The sequence below is a fragment of the Schistocerca nitens genome, chromosome 1 (genome assembly GCF_023898315.1).
Source record: "Schistocerca nitens isolate TAMUIC-IGC-003100 chromosome 1, iqSchNite1.1, whole genome shotgun sequence".
NCBI classification, from domain to species: Eukaryota; Metazoa; Arthropoda; class Insecta; order Orthoptera; family Acrididae; genus Schistocerca; species Schistocerca nitens.
Window position 1 is genome coordinate 154,883,303 of NC_064614.1, and position 23,089 is coordinate 154,906,391.

At 44.5% G+C, this 23,089-nt stretch overlaps 1 protein-coding gene across 1 annotated transcript in view; it reads left to right on the forward strand.

Moving 5' to 3' along the window:
• The window catches only part of LOC126232687 (Down syndrome cell adhesion molecule-like protein Dscam2), a 408,767-nt gene that overhangs the window by 138,562 nt on the left and 247,116 nt on the right, over nucleotides 1–23,089 (forward strand). The window contains exons 8-10 of the mRNA XM_049942816.1: nucleotides 17,449–17,587; nucleotides 17,675–17,794; nucleotides 20,618–20,794. Coding sequence (XP_049798773.1) covers nucleotides 17,449–17,587; nucleotides 17,675–17,794; nucleotides 20,618–20,794 — 436 coding nt within the window. The remainder of the gene's footprint in view (nucleotides 1–17,448; nucleotides 17,588–17,674; nucleotides 17,795–20,617; nucleotides 20,795–23,089) is intronic.

Here is a 23,089-nt window from a genome sequence, read left to right on the forward strand (position 1 = left end):
TAACTGAGACGATATTCCATAAGCACGCAATTTCACTACGAGCCGATTATGTGGTACAGTGTCCAAATACTTCCGGAAATCCAGAAACACGGAATAGATCTGAAATCCCTTGTCAATAGCATACAACACTTCATGTGAATAAAGAGCTAGTTGTGTTTCACAGGAACGATGTTTTTTAAACCCATTTTGACTGTGTGTTAATAGACGTTTCCTTCGAGGTAATTCATACTGTTCGAACACAATATATGTTCCAAAATCCTGCTGCATATCGACATTAACGATATGGACCTGTAATTTAGTGCATTACTCCTACTACCTTTCTTGAATATTGGTGTGATCTGTGCAACTTTCCAGTCTTTGGGTACGGATCTTTCGTCGAGCGAACGGTTGTATATGGTTGTTAAGTTGGAGCTAATGCATCAGCATCGGCCATAACGGCTGGAATGTGCACGCCAATATTGCAACTGGAAACCAGTGAGTGATGACAGGTGGCTAATCACACTTCATGCTCCACTGTATAGATGGCCGTTAGCGCGTACTGTGTGAAACATCTGAAAGCGTCAACACCTTGCCATAACGGTCAGAAGGCCGGAGGAGGGAGCGTTATGGTCTGAGGAATGTTTTCGTGGCATTCCACAGTTTATCTCGTCATTTTGGAAGGTACATTGACTCAGCACATGTAAGCATAGCCCTAGATTATCTCAGCCCTACACGCAGTTTGTTTTTGTTCGGCACCAGCAGAACAATGCAACGTGTCACACTGCTCGCAGTGTACGTGCGTGGTTGCGTGGTTCGAAGAACACCAGGAAAAGTTTACCATACTTCCCCGGCCACCAACACCCCCCCCCCCCCCCCCCCAGATCTGAACGCAATATACGGTGTGTAGGATCAGGCTGTTTGCGCCAGTGATCGTCGTCCCACGTACCTGTCGGTATCTTTCAGAACATCACTGACTCTCTTCCTAGACATCTCGCAGCGGCCGTTGCTGCAAAACGTGGTTATTAAGGCGTTTGATAGGTGGGCAGTGTATGATGAAATTAATCATATAGTCAAGTAATGTTCTGGCAGAGAAATAGGGTAGTAAAAAGTTAAGTGAAGGTGATGAATGAAATCATCACCTGCACGATTAAAAAGTAGGGCAAAAGCGTCAGTGAAAGTGGGTAGGATAAAAAATGTGACTGATAAAGCTGACAGAATATTTGAGACGTCAAAACATCAAATGAAGGCATAAATTTGTAATAAGACAAAACAACATTAAAATACAAGATGCAAAGGAAAACAAAAACACACTCCGTTGTTAGCCTGGATTCGTGATTTCCTGTCAGAAAGATCGCTGTTTGTGCTAACAGACGGGAAGTCATTCGGTGAAACGTAAGTGATGTTGAGGCTTCCACAAGAAAGTGTTGTGAGCCCTCTGCTGTCCTTAATCTATAGAATCGATTTAGGAGACAATCTGAGCAACCCTTCTGGATCGTTTGCAGATGACGCCGTCGCTTATCGTCTAGTGAAGTCTTCAGAAGATCAAAATGATTTAGACAAGACATCTGCATGATGCGTGTAGTGTTAATTGACCTCAAACGATACAAAGTGCTATATCCTCCAGATGACAAAAAAAAAAAAAAAATCTGCCGGCCGCTGTGGCCGAGCGGTTCTAGGCGCTTGTGTGATGTCCTTAGGTTAGTTAGGTTTAAGTAGTTCTATGTTCTAGGGGACTGATGATCTCAGATGTTAAGTCCCATGGTGCTCAGAGCCATTTTGGAACTAAAAAAATTTCGTTCTGCTTCGGTTACACTATAAATAACACAAACTTAAAGGGCCTACAGTAAAGGACAATTTAAACTGAAACCATGAAATAGAAATTGTTATGAACAAGGCGAGCCAAAGACTGCGTTTTATTGCCAGAATACTCACAATTTGAAGGTGCAACAAGTCTATGAAGAGAATGCCTACATCACATTTGTCCGTTCTCTTCTGCAGTATTACTGCGAATTATAGGATCTTCACCCGATAAGACTGACGGAGGTCATCGAAAAAGTTCAAAAATGGCAACTCAATAGTATTATTGCGAAATAGCGGAGAAAGAATCACGGGTATGATATGCGAGTTGGGATGGCGGTTATTAAAACAAAAGCTTTTCTCTTTACAGCGAGATCTTTTCACGAAACTGTAGTGAGTAACTTTCTTCTCAGAATGCCAAACCACTATTCTGACTCCCACTACTTAGACAGAAATGACGACCGTGATAAAATAAGAGAAATCAGAGATCGCACGAAAAGATTTAGTTATTCATTTTTTCCACGTGCTACGTGCTATTAAGGTCGAGAAGTTGTCTGAAAGTGGTTCTGCAAACCTTTCTGTCAGACAGAGCAGAATGAAAGGCTGCTCAAGTTGCTTGTTCAAGCAGACATAACTTGCCTGTTACTGTTACTGTCGACTCCCAGGATTCCAATGTTGTGTGTTCAGTCACTCATCTAGGTAAGTAAAAGAGGCTGTTTCCTTTACCTATACGAGGTGCGGCTAGAAAAAAACCGGACTGATGCTGGAAAAAACATTTATTTACAATTATTTACAATTTCATGTTATCTCCTTCAATGTACTCTCCTCCTCGGTCTCTACACCGCTCCATACGAATTTTCCACTGTTCATAGCAATGCTGCAGATCATTTTCGGTAAGTCCATACATTACTTCCGTCGCTTTTTCTTTTACTGCTTCAACAGTCTCAAATCTAGTTCCTTTCAAAGTTGACTTGACTTTAGGGAAAAGAAAAAAGTCACAGGGGGCCAAATCAGGTGAGTAGGGTGGATGATCTAAGATGGGAATGTTGTGTTTTGCCAAAAACGTCTTCACTGACAACGCACTGTGAGCTGGGGCATTGTCTTGGTGAAGGATCCAAGACTTTTTTCTCCACAAATCGTTCCGTTTTCTCCGTACTCGCTCACGTAGGGTAGCCAGGACGCTAATGTAGTAATGCTGATTCACTGTTTGTCCCTCTGGTACCCAATCAATTTGCACAATCCCTTTGATGTCAAAAAAAAACAATCATCATTGCCTTGAATTTAGATTTTGACATTCGTGCTTTTTTTTGTCGTGGAGAACCAGGAGTTTTCCAATGCATCGATTGGCGTTTAGTTTCGGGATCGTAAGTAAAAAACCACGATTCATCGCAAGTAATAACATTTTGTAAGAAGGTGGGATCACTTTCAATGTTTTCCAGGATGTCAGAACAAATCATTCTTCGGCGTTCCTTCTGTTCAATTGTGAGACACTTTGGAACCATTTTTGAACACACTTTGTTCATGTTGAAACTTTCATGAAGAATCTGCCTAACACTTTCCTTGTCAACTCCTGTTAACTCAGACACTGCTCTGATTGTTAAACGGCGATCTTGTCGAACAAGTTTACCGATTTTTTCAATGTTTGCATCAGTTTTTGCTGACAATGGTCTGCCAGTGCGAGTGTCATCACTGGTGTCTTCGCGGCCATCTTTAAATCGTTTAAACCACTCAAACACTTGTGTTCGCGATAAACAATCATCGCCGTACACTTGTTGTAACATTACAAACGTTTCACTTGCAGATTTTCCTAGTTTGAAACAAAATTTGATGTTAACACGCTGTTCTTTCTTTACACTCAACATTTTCCGACGCACAGACAAAACGCCAACTACTTAAAACACACGCCACGGGCAGACTGAGTGCAGGAGGCAGATGAAACTCGAGCAGTAGGCGGAGCGAGAGTCACGTGACAGGCCACGCGACTTTCAGCCTTATTGCATTCGTTTTATTGTTTCACCATTACTAGTCCGGTTTTTTTCTAGCCACACCTCGTATCAATCCTGATCGATTTTATATCGGTCTTTGCTAGAAATGACTTTCTGTCTCTGCTGCGACAGGATACCTTGACTAATGCGCTCAACAGATTAATCGTTGAAGAAGTAGCACGCCAGTCCCCACTTCCAGAGCAGACCCAGGGTCTTATGTTTTCCCCAGCACTGCAGACAGTAAGCCATCAGATAATCTAGGAAACATGTTAGTAAATGACCAGGAAGCTTCCAGATTGGCCTTTGCTTTGCGAATATCTTTGATTTCTGACTAGTAGAACTGGTCGAAAAGCTGTTATTCCACAGCATGTGCTACAAAGGAAAAACCGTGGTTCCTACTTGTCATAAAAATGACACAAAAGATCTCAACAGCGTTCCACTCGGCATTGTCACAGCAGTATGCGTTCACTCCGCGAAAAGAGGGAATGCGAATGGTGAGGGCTAAACGGCTGCTTATCTAAATTGGGCAGCTTCGTTATAGCACAGTTCACAATATAATGGCCTGACGTGTGGGTTGAGCGGAAATAGCAGCAAGAATTTAGCTGACTGTATTTATTCACGTTAATTAAAACTGAAAACAGGCTAAACCATTAATTGTACAATACAGTCCTTCATTTATCAAATAAATGAACAGTAAACCTAATGGAGATTAAAATAGCGTATGTAATTATTATCGGCAAGTCACGTGACGGTTTCTGTCGTATGCTTCAGGGCGTGGAGGGGCTGATTGCTGCTAGCGAGTACATCTATGTCCTGAAATCTGTGTGTAGCGGGTGGCAGACAGAATTTTTTATTTTATCGTATTTTCAGGTTTCGCCTGGCCCAATTCACGGGTACTTCATGGGAAGTGTGATTCCTTAGGCACTTCATCGAGAACAGTAATTGCTAGTATTCTAATCTTACTTTAACGAACCCTTTCCCCGAATTATACAGGGGACAACGGAATCTCATTCAATACTGAAATATTTAAATAAGTATTTTCGATCTCCAGATAATATATTCTTACATTTCGACGTGTAATCTGTATTATCAGAGAATACAATTATTTATTTGCGTGTTATTATCCTTCTATTGATCATAGTCACTCTCGCATGTTTTCCCAATTGAAAAGTGATTCCAGTACTTTTCCCGGTAAATTTTCATGTGCTGTATGACGTGGTAGTTAGAATATCTATTTACCCTCCCGCCATTCCTGTTGGACATTCTTAATTAGGCACTGTGCGTTGGCCATTTGTTACATATTAAGCAGACGACTCTTTAACCTGGCACTCTTCGATGGAATGTACACTCCTGGAAAATGAAAAAAAGAACACATTGACGCAAGTGAATAAGACCTCTTATACACTACTGTCCATTAAAATTGCTACACCACGAAAATGACGTCCTACAGACGCGAAACTTAACCGACAGGAAGAAGATGCTGTGATATGCAAATGATTAGCTTTTCAGAGCATTCACACAAGGTTGGCGCCGGTGGCGACACCTACAACGTGCTGACATGAGGAAAGTTTCCAACCGATTTCTCATACACAAACAGCAGTTGACCGACCGGCGTTGCCTCGTCTAAGGAGGAGAAATGCGTACCATCACGTTTCCGACTCTGATAAAGGTCGGATTGTAGCCTACCGCGATTGCAGTTTATCGTATCGCGACATTGCTGCTCGCGTTGGTCGAGATCCAAGGACTGTTAGCAGAATATGGAATCGGTGGGTTCAGGAGGGTAATACGGAACGCCGTGCTGGATCCCAACGACCTCGTATCACTAGCAGTCGAGATGAGAGGCATCTTATCCACATGGCTGTAACGGATCGTGCAGCCACGTCTCGATCCCTGAGTCAACAGATGGGGACGTTTGCAAGACAACAACCATCTGCACGAACAGTTCGACGACGTTTGCAGCAGCATGGGCTATCAGCTCGGAGACCATGGCTGCGGTTACCCTTGACGCTGCATCACAGACAGGAATGCCTGCGATGGTGTACTCAACGACGAACCTGGGTGCACGAATGGCAAAACGTCATTTCTTCGGATTGATCCAGGTCATGTCTACAGCATCATGATGGTCGCATCCGGGTTTGGCGAAATCGCGGTGAACGCACATTGGAAGCGTCTATTCGTCATCGCCACACTGGCGTATCACCCGGCGTGATGGTATGGGGTGCGAATGGACACACGGTCCGGTCACCTCTTGTTCGCATTGACGGCACTTTGAACAGTGGACGTTACATTTCAGATGTGTTACGACCTGTGGCCCTACCCTTCATTCTAACCCTGCGAAACCCTACATTTCAGCAGGATAATGCACGTCCGCATGTTTCAGGTCCTGTACAGGCTTTTCTGAGTACAGAAAAGTTCGACTGCTGCCCTGGCCAGCACATTCTCCAGATTTCTTACCAATTGAAAACGTCTGGTCAACGGTGTCTGAGCAACTGGCTCGTCACAATAATCTTGATGAACTGTGGTATCGTGTTGAAGCTGCATGGGCAGCTGTACCTGTACACGCCATCCAAGCTCTGTTCGATTCGATGCCCAGGCGTATCAAGGCCGTTATTACGGCCAGAGGTGGTTGTTCTGGGTACTGGTTTCTCAGGCTCTATGCACCAGAAGGTGCACATGCCCGGCGACCTGGGTCCGGTCAGCGGCGACGCACAGATGCACGACAAGACCGTCGAATCTTGCGAAGTGCGGTATAGGACCGCACCGTTACTTCACAACAAATTAGGGACACTGTTGCTCCGGGGGTATCATCGAGAACCCGTCTCCGTGAAGCAGGGCTACGATCCCGCGTGCCGTTAGGGCGTCTTCCGCTCACGCCCCAAAATCACTCAGCCCGCCTCCAGTGGTGTCACGATAAGCGTTCGTGGAAGGACGAATGGATGATTCAAATGGCTCTGAAAACCATGGGACTTAACATCTGAGGTCATCAGTCCCCTAGAACTTAGAACTAGTTAACCCTAAGGATATCACACACATCCATGCCCGAGGCAGGATTCGAACCTGCGACCGTAGCGGTCGCGCGGTTCCGGACTGAAGCGCCTAGAACTGCTCGGCCACCGCGGCCGGCGGACGAATCGAGACGTGTCGTCTTCAGTCATGAGAGTCGCTTCTGCCTCGGTGCCAATGACGATCGGACGCGTGTGTGGCTTCGTGCAGGGGAGCGCCAAAATCTGGAGTGTGTACGACAGAGGCACACAGATCCAACACCCGGAATCATGGTGTGGGGAGCCATATCCTACACTGGCCGTTCTCCACCGGTGATAGTAGAGGGAACATTGAGCAGTGAACGGTACATTGAAACCATTACTCAACCGGTCTTGCTACCGTTCATGCACCAACAAGGCGACATGCTTTTCCAACAGGACAATGCACGTCCTCTGTCTCCCGTGCCACCTAACGAGCTCTTGAAGGTGTACGCCAACTACCGCGGCCAGCACGATCCCCAGATCTGTCCCCATTGAGCACGTTTGGGACCGGATGAAACGTCATTTTGCGCGGTCTGCACGACCGGCACGGGATATGGCCCATCTGAAGCACCAGGTGGACACTGCATGGCAGGTCATTCCTCAAGACTACATTCGGCACCTCTCCGATTGTCTTCATGGGACAATTGCAGCCTGCATTGGTGCAAAAGGCGGGTGTACACAGTACTAGCGCCGATTTTGCGCACGCTCTCCTGACTTCACTCACGTCGGTATGGCTCTGTCTTTGTGATCGTGTGTTGTATACGTCGCCAAGAGGGTGTCAATAAAATTTCCCTCTGCTGAGTCGACGGATTCATGGTGCTCTTTTTTCGTTTTCCAGGAGTGTATTTTGCATTACTTCATTTACGGTACTGCTAACTTCACTAGGTAGTAGTAGGCGTTACCAAATGCTCTGTGTATTCCGCTTTGCTTTGTTTGTTTATATTGATATCTACAACCATGCTCTGCAAACCACTGTGAAGTGCATGGCATGGCATGGCATGGCATGGCATGGCACGAGACACAGAGGGCCATAGACACGGGTTCACAGGTAGATGCCGTGTTTCTTGACTTCCGCAAGGCGTTCGATACAGTTCCCCACAGTCGTTTAATGAACAATGTAAGAGCATATGGACTATCAGCCAATTGTGTGATTGGATTGAAGAGTTCCTAGATAACAGAACGCAGCGTGTCATTCTCAATGGAGAGAAGTCTTCCGAAGTAAGAGTGATTTCAGGTGTGCCGTAGGGGAGTGTCGTAGGACCGTTGCTATTCACAATATACATAAATGACCTTGTGGATGACATCCGAAGTTCACTGAGGCTTTTTGCGGATGATGCTGTAGTGTATCGAGAGGTTGTAACAATGGAAAATTGTACTGAAATGCAGGAGGATCTGCAACGAATCGACGCATGGTGCAGGGAATGGCAATTGAATCTCAATGTAGACAAGTGTAATGTGCTGCGAATACGTAGAAAGAAAGATCCTTTATCATTTAGCTACAGCCGGCCGGGGTGGCCGAGCGGTTCTAGGCGCTACAGTCTGGAACCGAGCGACCGATACGGTCGCAGGTTCAAATCCTGCCTCGGGCATGGATGTGTTAGGTTAGTTAGGTTTAAGTAGTTCTAAGTTCTAGGGGACTGATGACCTCAGCAGTTAAGACCCATAGTACTCAGAGCCATTTCAACCATTTAGCTACAATATAGCAGGTCAGCAACTGGAAGCAGTTAATTCCATAAATTATCTGGGAGTAGGCATTAGGAGAGGTTTAAAATGGAATGACCACATAAAATTAATCGTCGTTAAAGCAGATGCCAGACTGAGATTCATTGGAAGAATCCTAAGGAAATGCAATCCAAAAACAAAGGAAGTAGGTTACAGTACACTTGTTCGCCCACTGCTTGAATACTGCTCACCGGTTTGGGATTCGTACCAGATAGGGTTGATAGAAGAGATAGAGAAGATCCAACGGAGAGCAGAGCGCTTCGTTACAGGATCATTTAGTAATCGCGATAGCGTTACGGAGATGATAGATAAACTCCAGTGGAAGACTCCGCAAGAGAGACGCTCAGTAGCTTGGTACGGGCTTTTGTTGAAGTTTCGAGAACATACCTTCACCGAGGAGTGAAGCAGTATATTGCTCCCTTCTACGTATATCTCGCGAAGAGTTCATGGTATAAAATCAGAGAGATTAGAGCCTACACAGAGGCACACTGACAGTCTTTCTTTCCACGAACAATACGAGACTGGAATAGAAGAGAGAACCGATAGAGGTACTCAAGGTACCCTCCGCCACACACCGTCAGGTGGCTTGCGGAGTATGGGTGTAGTTGTAGATGTAGAGGGTACTTCCCATTGCACCAGTTATTAGGGCTTCTTCCAGTTACCATTTATTCATGGAGTATGGGAAGAAAGGGTGTTTAAATGTCTCTGCGCACAGTACAATAAGCCTAATGTTATCTTCTCCATCGCTATGAGAACGAGACGTAGAGGGTTGTAGTATATTCCTAGATTCCTCATTTAAACTGTTTTTTTTTTTTTTAATTTTGGAAGCAGGTTTTGTCAGGATAGTTTCCATCAGTCTTCAAGAGTCCAGTTCGCTTTCTTTTGCATCTTCGAGACACTCGCCCATGCGACAAACAAACCTATGACCTACCCCTCTTTTTGTACGTCCATTTTTCCCCTGTTAGTTCTACTTCGTATGGGCCAACACATTTGAGCAATACTCTAGGACAGGTCGCACGAGTTATTTCTAAACAATCTTTTTTGTAGACGTTTTAACAATATTCCACCAATGAATGGGACGTTGTCAACTGCTTTACCTACGACTGAACCTATATGAGCGTGCAATTTCATATCCCTCCAAATTTTTATATCCAAGTATTTGTATGAGTTGACAATTTCCATTTGTGGTTCGTTGATATGAACTACATAGTTCTATGAACTACAAAGATTTACATTTGTGAACGTTTAAAGCAAGCTGCCATTCACTTCGAAATCTTATCAAGGTCTGACTGAATATTTGTGCTCCTTCTATCAACCAAAACTTCATTACAGATAACAGTACCATCTACAAACAATCAGAAGTTATTACTAGTATTGTCTGCAAGTTCATTAATACACAACACAGGCCGCAAGGATACCAACACACTTCCCTGGAGCCCGCGTGAAGTTATTTCCACATCTGTCGATGACTCTTCATCCAAAACAACATTCTGCATCTTCCCTACCAATAACAGCCCAGCTACAAATTTCGCTTGATATCCCATACGTTTATAGCTTACGTTTATGGCTTTTGTAGATTTGGAGAAACCTTTTGACAATGTCGACTGGAATTAACTCTTTGAAATTTCGACAGTAGCGGGGATAAAATACAGGCAGCGAAAGGTTATGGACAACTTGTACAGAAATCAGACGGCAGCTATAAGAGTTGAAGGGCATGAAAGGGAGCGGTGGTTGAGAAGGGAATCAGACAGATTTGTATTACATCCCTGATGTTATTCAATCTGTACATCCAGCAATTAGTAAAAGAATTTGATGAAGGAATTAAAGTTCAGGCAGAAGATTAAAAAATTTGAGTTTTGTCGATGAAACTGTAATTCTGTCAGAGACAGCAAAGGACTTGGAAGAGCAATTGAACGGAATGGGCAGTGTTTTGAAAGGAGGATATAAGGTGAACACCATCAAAATCAAAACAAGGATAGTGGACTGTAGTCGAAATAAATCAGGGGATGCTGAGGGAATTAGATTTGGAAATGAGACACTAAAAGTGGTAGATGAGTTTTTCTAATTTTGGGAGCAGAATAATTGATGGTGACCGAAGAAGAGAGGTTATAAAATGTAGACATGGAATGACAAGGAAAGCATTTCTGAAGAAGAGAAATTTGTCAATATCGAATACAAATTTATCTTGTATGGGGGTGAAACGTGGACGATAAACAGTTCAGATAAGAAGAGACTAGAAGCTTTTGAAATGTGGTGCTACAGAAAAATGCTGAAGACAAGATGGGTAGATCACGGAGCTAATGGGGAGGTACTGAATAGAGTTGGGGAGAAAAGAAATTTATGACACGACTAAAGGAAGGGATCGGTTGTAGGACACGTTCTGAGACATCAATAAATCACCAGTTTAGTACCGGAGGATAATGTTGGGGGTAAATATTGTAGGTGGAGACAAAGAGAAGAATACATTAAGCAGGTTCAAATAGATGTAGTTTACAGTAGTTATTTTGAGAATAAGAGGCTTGTAAAGGACACAATAGCATGGAGAGCTGCATCAAAACAGTCTTCGGTCTGAAGACAACTGCCACAGCAACAACAACCCCATACGCTCGTATTTCCGATAGTGGAAGCAGGTGTGCCACTGACAATGCGACCACGCCTTCTCGTCATGGCCGATTTCGTCCAAATTTATGTTATACGAGGATGCCGGTCTTGCCGAGAAACGAAAGTGACGGAAGTTTGAGCTCCAGAAATTTTTGTTACGGGTCTGGAGATGCATTATCCATGTATGTTAGCGCAGTTTCCAAGCAGCGTTTCGTTCAGTTGAAAAAGTACAGAACGGTAATCCGAGGATCGTGGGATCGAGTCTCTATGCGGAATTTTCTTTTTTTCTTCAATTTTTATGTTAGTTACACTGCAAATAAACCGAGAGAATGCTCGGCGTATTGTATTTATTAGTACTGTCATAAAAAGCATGAAAAGAAAATTAGGCAATGCAAATAAATTTCGAAGAAGGGATTGTAAGACACACACGAGAACTTCGTATATAGAATTAGATACTTTTATTATTTTACAGTAGTTGAATTACACGTATTCGGGTAACAGTCATCGTAAAAATAAGGGAAGCAGTAATTTTCTCGGCGTCTTTCACACGTTGTAGACGCCGCATTTTTACAATTACATAGTTGTTTTAAAGTTTATAATCAGAAGAAGCTTTGTTTACAGTCGTAAAATGTTCTCTCTTGTTGCGCAGTTTGCCAGTAAACCACGCAAGTCGCATCATTCCGCTAAATATTGGTGAGGATAGCTTGTGATTTACAATGGAGTGTGTTTTCATGCAGTCTTCTGTGGATGCGATTTCTTTCCTTCTCTCTATGAGGTAAGAACAGTTTTGGAGCTTTCTGGTCAAATTCTTTAGCTGACGAGAAAAATAGACATCACAGGGTGGCACTAGCGGTGTGAATTTGGGGGAATCACTTTGATACTGCACGATAACAACACCTCTTCTTGAAATTTTTGGTTGTATAGCTGTAGATTTGTTTGTTTTCCTTATGAGTCAATTAACATAAGAATATTGCTGTCCTGTACAGGATATAACCGCATCAAATACAATGTATTATATATTGTCTCGGTTTATTTGCAGTGCAAATAAGGTAAAAACTGAAAATAAAAAGAAGTATCCCCACAGATATTCAAATCCACGACCTTCAGATTATCATACTATACTTTTTCCGCTGTGCCAACAGATGCGTAGAAACCACGCTAAGATAAACGAATTATTCCGCTCCAGACCTGCCCCAAAAATGAAATTTTTTTCTTTTTTTTAATAAACGCTCAGTTATCCGGAACTCCCACTTCTGCCACTTACGTTTCTGTCCAAATTCGAACGAAATCGGTAATGACGAGTAGGCGCGGTCCCCGTGTCAGTCGAATGGTTTTCGGAAGTCACGAAGTAGTGCATCTATCTGACTGGCTTTCAGGTTGTTACATGCGAAAAGTGCGAGTTGGGTTTCGCTTTACAGATGTTTTCGGAATCTATATTGACTGCAGTGGAAGAAGAAATTCTGTTAGAGATACCTCATTGCATTTGAGATCAAATTTGTTCCAGCCTTCTACAACAGTAGGATGTCAATGGTATTTGACGGTAGTTTTGAGGATCATTCCAGCTACCCTTGTCGTATAAAGCTGGTCTCATCAGGTCTTACTCTCGGTCTATTATTGTTGTTGTTAGTGTGGTCTTCTGTCGAGGACTTGTTTGATGCAAGTTCTCCACTCAATGGAAGCCTCTTCATTTCAACATAACTGCTGCAGCCTACAACCCTTTTATTAATAAATATAAATTATAACGACCGAAAGCGAATCATCATTCCCTTTTGGACGTCAGATATTTTGCTCCGTTTCCGCATTACAACGTCTGCACTGTTTCCCATGTCCCCCTAACACGCTGTACATACCTTCCTCGTCTAGTTCTACCACGAGACTGGACAGTTTATCTTCATTTCTGAAATCTTTTAAAATTGTGTGCCGGACCGGCATCCGAACACGGTGTCCGCAGCTCGTGGTCTAAATGGCTAGCGTTGCTGCCTCTGGATCATGGGGTCCCGTGTTCGATTTCCGGGCGGGTCGGGAACTTTCTCCGCCAGGGGTGTTTGTGTAATCCTCATCATTTCATCATCATTGGGGATCAGTGGCGTGACTGGACTGCAAAAAGATTGGGGATTTCTACGGACACTGATAATCGCGCAGTTGAGTTCCCCACAAATCAAGTGCGAGGGTTGGAACTTAAACAGTGGCAACTGTTTATTCACAGCGGATACAAAAGAGTTACATGTTACCTGTTACTGTCCTCAAAAGTAGTCACCAGCGTTGTGTAGAACCCATTGCCAGCGATGTGGAAGGCGTAACATACCGTTAGCAGAGCCTGTTCTGTTGATGGTACGAATGGAGCCGTCTACTGCTTGTCGAATCTCTGGAACAGTTCTGAAGCGAATGACACGAAGTGGTTCCTTCATCTTCGGAATTAAATCAAAGTCACAACGACTTAAGTTCGGGGAGTATTGTGGATGGTACAGTACTTCTCATTCCCATCGACCGAACAGAGCAGCTACAGCTTGCGCTGTATGCGCCCGCTCATTGTCGTGCAAAATGATGGATGGGTTTGTAGGGAAGCAGCCTACTCACGCTGTAGTAAATTCACATCAGTCTTTCCATTGTGTGCCAGCCAGTCCGCTGTAACTATCTCTGACGTCATAAATGTTGCACAATACTTTAAAAATCAAGCAAATAACCTAAAACGGTTCTAGCATGTCAGGAGTAATACTAAATTAATATGTTTTGAATATCAGTTCGATAACTTTAACCATTTTCGAAATTTGGACGTTTTTCTGTAAAAATCATTGGCGCAACAGAAAAGAGCTAGAGACTTAAAAATTTATATTTAGATTCCTTTTTCATAATAATTTAATAGAAACAGTACTTTGGATCTCACAAATTAAAATTTTTGTTGAAAGTCATAATTTTCTGGTTTTTGTCTTAAAAATTAAGGAAGCAAGATAGATTAAGTAGGCTAATAAATAAGGCTAGGATGTTTATATTTAAGTAGAATGGAGATCCGCTATAATCATAAAGATGTGAGAAGTTTCAATTGAATAACTATAAAACTATAGCGAAAGCGTATCTCCAAAGGGCAAGTTCAGAGCTCATCTACTGCGAGCAGTGTAATTAAATTAATTCTCTCGCCCAAAATATTTAACTTAGCCACTTCAAACTTTTATTATGATTACTTACCTGTGTGTTGAATGCACATTTAAATTGAGAGCTTCATCGGCAATCAGCAAAGGAAGCGATGATTTATTCAATAACTTAATGTGGTGCATTACTAGCCCAGCGGCTAGTCGGGAGAGCCGATTTGATCAGGCGTTCCCTTAGCCGTCCGCACCGCGGCTTTATATATAAGAACGCTGCGTGAGGAAAATAGGCCCCAGTTCTCTCCAGACGCTGAATAGCACACCATCTGTGTCGAGAGTCGCGTCGTGTCGGTATCATTGCTATAAACGGCCTCGGATGCCGTAGTAAATTACTCGGGATACGCGTAACCATGAAATCATTTTCGAGAGAAGTGTTAATTCTGGGATAACTTTAATTATACACTCCTGGAAATGGAAAAAAGAACACATTGACACCGGTGTGTCAGACCCACCATACTTGCTCCGGACACTGCGAGAGGGCTGTACAAGCAATGATCACACGCACGGCACAGCGGACACACCAGGAACCGCGGTGTTGGCCGTCGAATGGCGCTAGCTGCGCAGCATTTGTGCACCGCCGCCGTCAGTGTCAGCCAGTTTGCCGTGGCATACGGAGCTCCATCGCAGTCTTTAACACTGGTAGCATGCCGCGACAGCGTGGACGTGAACCGTATGTGCAGTTGACGGACTTTGAGCGAGGGCGTATAGTGGGCATGCGGGAGGCCGGGTGGACGTACCGCCGAATTGCTCAACACGTGGGGCGTGAGGTCTCCACAGTACATCAATGTTGTCGCCAGTGGTCGGCGGAAGGTGCACGTGCCCGTCGACCTGGGACCGGACCGCAGCGACGCACGGATGCACGCCAAGACCGTAGGATCCTACGCAGTGCCGTAGGGGACTGCACCGCCACTTCCCAGCAAATTAGGGACACTGTTGCTCCTGGGGTATCGGCGAGGACCATTCGCAACCGTCTCCATGAAGCTGGGCTACGGTCCCGCACACCGTTAGGCCGTCTTCCGCTCACACCCCAACATCGTGCAGCCCGCCTCCAGTGGTGTCGCGACAGGCGTGAATGGAGGGACGAATGGAGATGTGTCGTCTTCAGCGATGAGAGTCGCTTCTGCCTTGGTGCCAATGATGGTCGTATGCGTGTTTGGCACCGTGCAGGTGAGCGCCACAATCAGGACTGCATACGACCGAGGCACACAGGGCCAACACCCGGCATCATGGTGTGGGGAGCGATCTCCTACACTGGCCGTACACCACTGGTGATCGTCGAGGGGACACTGAATAGTGCACGGTACATCCAAACCGTCATCGAACCCATCGTTCTACCATTCCTAGACCGGCAAGGGAACTTGCTGTTCCAACAGGACAATGCACGTCCGCATGTATCCCGTGCCACCCAACGTGCTCTAGAAGGTGTAAGTCAACTACCCTGGCCAGCAAGATCTCCGGATCTGTCCCCCATTGAGCATGTTTGGGACTGGATGAAGCGTCGTCTCACGCGGTCTGCACGTCCAGCACGAACGCTGGTCCAACTGAGGCGCCAGGTGGAAATGGCATGGCAAGCCGTTCCACAGGACTACATACAGCATCTCTACGATCGTCTCCATGGGAGAATAGCAGCCTGCATTGCTGCGAAAGGTGGATATACACTGTACTAGAGCCGACATTGTGCATGCTCTGTTGCCTGTGTCTATGTGCCTGTGGTTCTGTCAGTGTGATCATGTGATGTATGTGACCCCGGGAATGTGTCAATAAAGTTTCCCCTTCCTGGGACAATGAATTCACGGTGTTCTTATTTCAATTTCCAGGAGTGTACATCTTCAGTTTGCGTATGTCGTATTTTCACGTGCCGCCGCGGGACAGACATTCTACCATTATTTAGCGTGGCGTTTGATGAACCTAATCATCAAACTATGGCGAGCATTCACTTAAACATTTAATTTTGACAGTTATAGTTGCATCAGCGCATTAGACTCTGAACTGCTCTGGTAGCTGGATTGTGTGGGTTCCTTTTTCTTTGATCTGTGACTTTCAGAATATACTGAACAATTTTTAGAAAATCGTTTTTTGATTATGAATCCCAGACAATCTCCTAATTTTCAGAGCTATAAGCTGCAGCTATAACTGTGTTTCTCAGATGAAGTGGGCACTAGGAATTCTAATTACAGGCTTCACGTTTTGCTAATCACTTTCTGGTTGCCAATATTGTAGTTAGAGAGCCAGTGTTGAGAACGGTAAAAGACAGCATAAATAATAGGAACATTTAACAACAATAATTCCACCCGCCGCCGCACATATGGTTAAACGGCAGGGAAGTGTTTCTACATTCTACAAAATTTTATAACACACCATAAAATTCCACCAGCCGCCCCACAGGTTGTCCGCCCCGATAGTTGAGTGGTCAGCGTGACGGATTGCCGTCCTACCTACGGGCCCCGGTTCGATTCCCGGCTGGGTCGGAGATTTTCTCCGCTTAGAGATTGGGTGTTGTGTTTTCATCATCATCGTTTTATCCCCATCCGGCTCGGAGGTCGCCCAATGTGGCGTCCGATGTAATAAGACCTGCACCAAGGCGGTCGGACCGGCTCCACAAGGGCCTCCCGGCCAATGACGCCCAACGCTCATTTCCATTTGCATGGGTGGGTTTCGCAGAAAGTGTCGCCGCTTCTTTCGCAAAACTGGTCGTAGGTGATGCTCCAAAAACGAACAGTAATACTGTGCATTGACGGTCTGCGTTAGGATAATGCCATCACAGTCATATACGAAAATCACCATAGCTTTAGACCGCTCCATTTGTACCAGCAACAGAACAGGCTCTGCTAACTGTATACTACACCTTCCACATCGTTGGCAACAGGTTCTACACAGAGCTGGTGACTACTTCGAAGAACAGTAACAAGTGCAAACATGTAACTCTTTTGTATCGGTTGTGAATAAATAGTGGCCACTATTTAAGCTCCAACCCTCGTATCATCATCATCATCATCATCATCATCATCATCGAACACGGAACTTTCCCAAATCTTCGAGAAGTGTTCTAAGTATAGTCGTGGTCTGTTACACAGTTTTAATCTGCCGGTAAGTCTCAAATCAGCTCATACTCCGCTGAAGCGTGACTAGTCACTTTAGAAATCCCAATATTCTTTACACATGATCTATTTAGAAAATACGTGTTGCCGCTACGTCCAGGTGACTGAGAAACACGCGGGCGAGTTCTACAGCTTCCTGGCGTTCAGCAAGCTGTCGGCCGACCACACGGGCACCTACACCTGCGTCGCCTCCAACAACGCAGCCAGCGCCAACCACTCGGCGCAGCTGCAGGTTAACGGTGAGTAGGGGCCGTCCCTTCACACGGTGGGAGGGTCGAAACAGAAGCGCAGGGGTGGTGCCTGATGTTCCGCGTCTTGTATTGCAGTGTCGCCGCGGTGGCTGATAGAGCCCAAGGACACGTCTGCCTTGGCTGGTAGCCCAGTGACTGTCCATTGCCAAGTCCAGGGTTTCCCTCAACCTATAGTCTCCTGGCTCCGTGGACAAGGTAAGACAACTACCAAGAATATCCTCCACGAGTAATGAGTGTGTTGGGTTGGAACACCACGAATGTAGTGTGTGGACATATAAGGTGTGAATGTGGGTCTCGCGGGAAGCGTGCGCGAGATAGTCCCTGCAGTCGCATTATCCCCTGTGCCCTCGGTGGCTCACAAGGGAACCTCCCCATCGCACCCCACTCAAATATAGTTGGCACAGTGGATAGGCCTTGAAAAACTGAACACAGATCAATCGAGAAAACACGAAGAAGTTGTGTGGAACTATGAAAAAAATAAGAAAAATATACAAACTGAGCAGTCCATGTGCAAGATGCGCACCATCAAGGATATTGTGAGCTCACGAGCGCCGTGGTCCCGTGGTTAGCGTGAGCAGCTGCGGAACCAGAAGTCCTTGATTCAAGTCTTCCCTCGAGTGAAAGTTTAAATTTTTATTTTCAGACAATTATCAAATTTCAGGCACTCACACATAATCAACTTCGCTCTCCAAAATTGCAGGACATGTTCAGATTTGCTTGGACATATGCTGGATTTGACAGTCTACACGCGGAAAAATTTGAAAACTTTAAAAACATATGTTTTGACAGAGCACAGGGAAAACTGTGCGACTGTGAAACTGTTGCATTCATTTTTTGCAGTTTATGTGACAAACTCTTATGTTTTCATCACTTTTTTGGAATTTAATATCACATCCACAAGAAAACTTAAACTGGGAAAGGTAGAAGAATCTTTTTACCCATTCGCCAAGTGTACAAGTTAGGTGGGTCGACAACATATTCCTGTCATGTGACGCACATGCCGTCACCAGTGTCGTATAGAATATATCAGACGTGTTTTCCTGTCGAGTAATCGGTTGACCTATCAATTGCGATCAAATGTTTTCGGTTCCCATTGGAGAGGCAATTCCTTTCGTCTACTAATTGCACGGTTTTGCGGTGCGGTCGCAAAACACAGACACTAAACTTATTACAGTGAACAGAGACGTCAATGAACGAACGGACAGATCATAACTTTGCGAAAATACAGAAAGTAAACTTTTCACCCAAGGGAAGACTTGAACCAAGGCCCTCTCGTTCCGTAGCTGCTCACGCTAACCACGGGACCACGGCACTTCTCGCGCTCACATTATCCTTGATGTTGCCTATCTTACGCATGGACTACTCAGTTTGTATATCTTCCTTATTTTTTTTTATAGTTCCACACAACTTCTTTCTGTTTTCTCGATTGATCTGTGTTCAGTTTTTCAAGGCCTATCCACTGTGGCAACTTATAACTAAATCTGAGGGGTGCGATCCTTGTCAGATGGATAGAACGTCTGCCATGTAAGCAGGAGATCCCGGGTTCGAGTCTCGGTCGTGGCACACATTTTCACCTGTCCCCGTTGATATATATAAACGCCCGCCAGCAGCTGAAGGTATTAACATATAATTCTAATTTCGAACTACCAAGAGATCTTCCGGCGTTCGCTCACACTGGTAAAGATAACAACGTAGTTAAAAGTGATGTGCTCACTGATGCTCTCTGGCAATAACATGACAAATACGAAAGTGATCGACAACATTTTCGCAAAGAGCCAGTTTCTGATACTCTTCACTGTTAAACAGGTTGTCACCCAGCACGGAATACTAACCCATTGCGAGAAAGAAATGGCAGTGGAGTTCGTCATTGGTGTGACAAGACGTTATTGCGTTTACGCTGTTGTAGCGTTTATGATTTTATAAAATTTTTCAAACTCGATAGGGTGTTTACAAAAAAATATGCTATATTCTTAAAGGAAATAGTACTGCCCAAACTGGACAGTTCTGAATTAACAAGAGATACAATAAGAACAGTGAAAAACTAATTTGAAACAGTGAAATATAAGGGGCCGTCAAAAAGTTCCCATTTTACTGCAGCGTAAATGCGTCGTAGCGGAACTCCGATGCGGGTACATGAGCACTGAAAATTAGGCAAGGGATTAATGTGGCATTACTGCCTTTACGATGGTCGTGCAGAAAATACCAGAACGTGAACTACGCGGAGTTTATCGACTTTGTTTCCAATTGCGTCCAAACAGAAACAACGTTATTCTTTTCTTAGCTGCCGAAGGACAAACCTCGGTAGGTATCCGCTGCTTCATGATAACGCATGTCCCCATATCGCAGATGTCATAACGCAGAAGTTACGGCAACTCAAGTGAGATACACTCGAGTATTCTGCTTAACTTATAGTCCTCCTGATCTATCACCCCCTCCCCTTCCCCCCAATAATGAGACTATCATGCCTTCTTAGAAAAGGACATGAAGGGTCGGACGCGGATGTATAGCACGTAGTTACAGACTTCTTCACGCAGCAGGACACTGTGTTTTATCTACCGCGTATCTCCTACGTGCTTCGTCGGTAGAATGATTGCCACAAAGTTCACGGCGATTCTGCCTGAGTGGCTTACCGAATCTGGACTGTGCGGCCTTCGAACGGAAACTTTTTTGATTGCCGCTTATAGACGAAGGCAGACAGAACAGTTACTTCTACCTGTTAAACACCGTTCAATGACGTGGGCTTTGCCAGATTTCATCACTGGTCGAACGGAAACTTTTTTGATTGCCCCTTATAGACGAAGGCGGACAGAACAGTTACTTCTACCTGTTGAACACCGTTCAACGACATGGGCTTTGACAGATTTCATCACTGGTCCGAATTGCTTTCTGAGTTCAGATGGGAACACTTGGTTGCGTACATTTTAAAACCTTATGTATTTATTCGTTCAGAGTGACGTATACAAGACAGATTATGAAACAGAATTTTTTTAAAAAAATCTACGTACATTTCGCTTGCAGATGGGAAAGCGTCAGACTTTCAGCCTCTGGGCTACATGGAGTCACATATGGTGGTACTCGCCAACGGAACGCTGTCCATAAACCCTGCCACGTCATCGGATGAAGGCTTCTACCTGTGCCGCGCCGACAACGGTATTGGTGCCGGCCTCAGCAAGATTGTCCAGCTAAACGTCAATGGTAATTTTACTTACATCTCGTCTGTGCATGTTATTAGCAGCTCATTGCATAAGATATATTTTTGTCACATTTGAACTATAAAATTAACGGCATCTTGTTTTAATATTTTATTAGTCAAATATTTTCAATGGAATTTGAGACAACCAGCCAGTGACGTTTTATTTGTAATGGAACACTTCTCTGACACTGTCGGTTGGTACAACTAATTTCCTCTGTTCTCCACAAAACAAAAACAAAAATTTCAGGCAACTACACTTTTCACGGTATCACATAGTACGTTTTCATCACGTCCCAGTAATACGTGGCGCTGGAAAGGAAGCGCTTCTTGAAGACCTCTGTGTTATTTATAATTAAACTAATCTTATTTTTCACCAGCTGCCACATGGTCGCGTTTACAAACAGTGATCCAATACTGCCAATTGTTTTTTATTCCAGTCTTTGATCACAATATCAATTCTTTAGACAATGACCGGTTTCAGTCCGTAATAACCATCCTCAGATCTATAATATACAAATATATACACCCAGTGAGCAGTGTGTCTTTCAACATAATGCAGCAATACGTATCACAATTTACCATCATACAACCAGGGAAATGTACAGATAAAATACGGTAAAATGTACCTTTTTTACACCATGTCCTAAAGTGATAAAGCCATAATGGCATCGTCAAAACATATAAATATAATCAGCACAGCATCGTCACATAGATCTAAAATAAGGTGTAGAATAGGCCACATCGTCCCCACAATCATTATTGCAACTGGCTGCTGAAGTACAGTAGCTACCAGAAATCTGTTTGCCTACATCCTCCCTAGATGTCGCTACTGTGGGCTTAGATGCAGTCATCATTTACGCAAAAACCATAATCTGATAAAAACACATCATGTAAAATACATGTAACAGACTTTTAAAATTGATTACTATCATAGAAACCAATTGTGATACATTAAAAGGCGAATACAGTTACCCATATAAAATTATTAAAAGGAAATATATGAATAGAATAGGACCGATCCTTTTTATGGTGAATTTATGGTCAACAATTAATATACGTAATACATTGCCTTTAGCAACCTATAAATTGCCTATGAAAGATAAAATGTCTATATGACAGCTGAAAAAAAAAAGAAAAAAAGACAGATGAATGATCAGCGCCCTCTGTTGGGTCGGCCGCCAGGATGTTATTTAGGCGCGTACCAATCTTAAAAACTTAACTACTAGAGGGCTTTACATACAACGTGATATGTCTCCCACAGAAAACTTTTAAACACATTAACGGTCAATAAATAAAATTATATAGTCTGGTTACACATTCAATGAGTAGGTAGGACGTAATCAGTTGCAGGATTAGTGCGATTTATGTATAGAAGTAAGATAAATGCCAACTGCTCTCGACATAAATCCTTAAGTAAGGCTAGGTATAAATACACGGGGCATTATTTGGTTATTCCCCACCCCCCAATACCCTCTCCTCCTTAATGACCGTCCCTTTCCTGACAACCTCAGTAAGGCCATCCACTTTGCCTCTCACCTCTCCGATGTTTTTTCCATTCCAGATGATCCCCACTTTGCTTATTCCCTCTTCCCTGACGTCATGGACCGTACGAATACCTCTGTTCCTCCCCTTGCTCCTAGCTTCCAGTACTTGGGCCACACACCACCATCTGAACTTAACACTCCCATCACTACACAGGACATCAGCCTCACACTCCGCACTAAACGCAACACTGCTCCCGGCCATGACTGCATTACCTACCGCCACCTCAAACACTGCGCTCCCTCTGCGGGTGTGCCCCAGGGCTCTGTCCTCTCCCCTCTCCTCTACCTCCTGTACACGGCAGATATGCCCCAACCCCCCCCCCCCCCAGTACACCTCTTGCAATATGCTGATGACACCGCATTCCTCGCCATCGCTCCTACCCTCCAACGGTCCCAACGCCTTCTCCAGAATCACCTTGACCTTTTTGCTGCATGGTGTAACCAGTGTCTCCTGAAAATCAATCCTTCCAAGACCCAGGCAATCATCGTAGGTCGTACCACTCACTTCTTCCAGCTCCTGGATTTCTCCCTTACTGTCTGCACCCGTCCTGTCCGCCTCACCCCCACCCTCACCTACCTTGGCCTCACCATTGACCGTCACCTCACCTGGATCCCTCATCTCCGCTCCATCCAATCCAAAGCCCACAACCGCCTCCGACTCCTCAAACTCCTGTCTGGCCGGACATGGGGGTTGCACCCCTCTACCATCCTCCACACCTACAAATCCTTAATCCGTCCCATCCTCTGTTATGC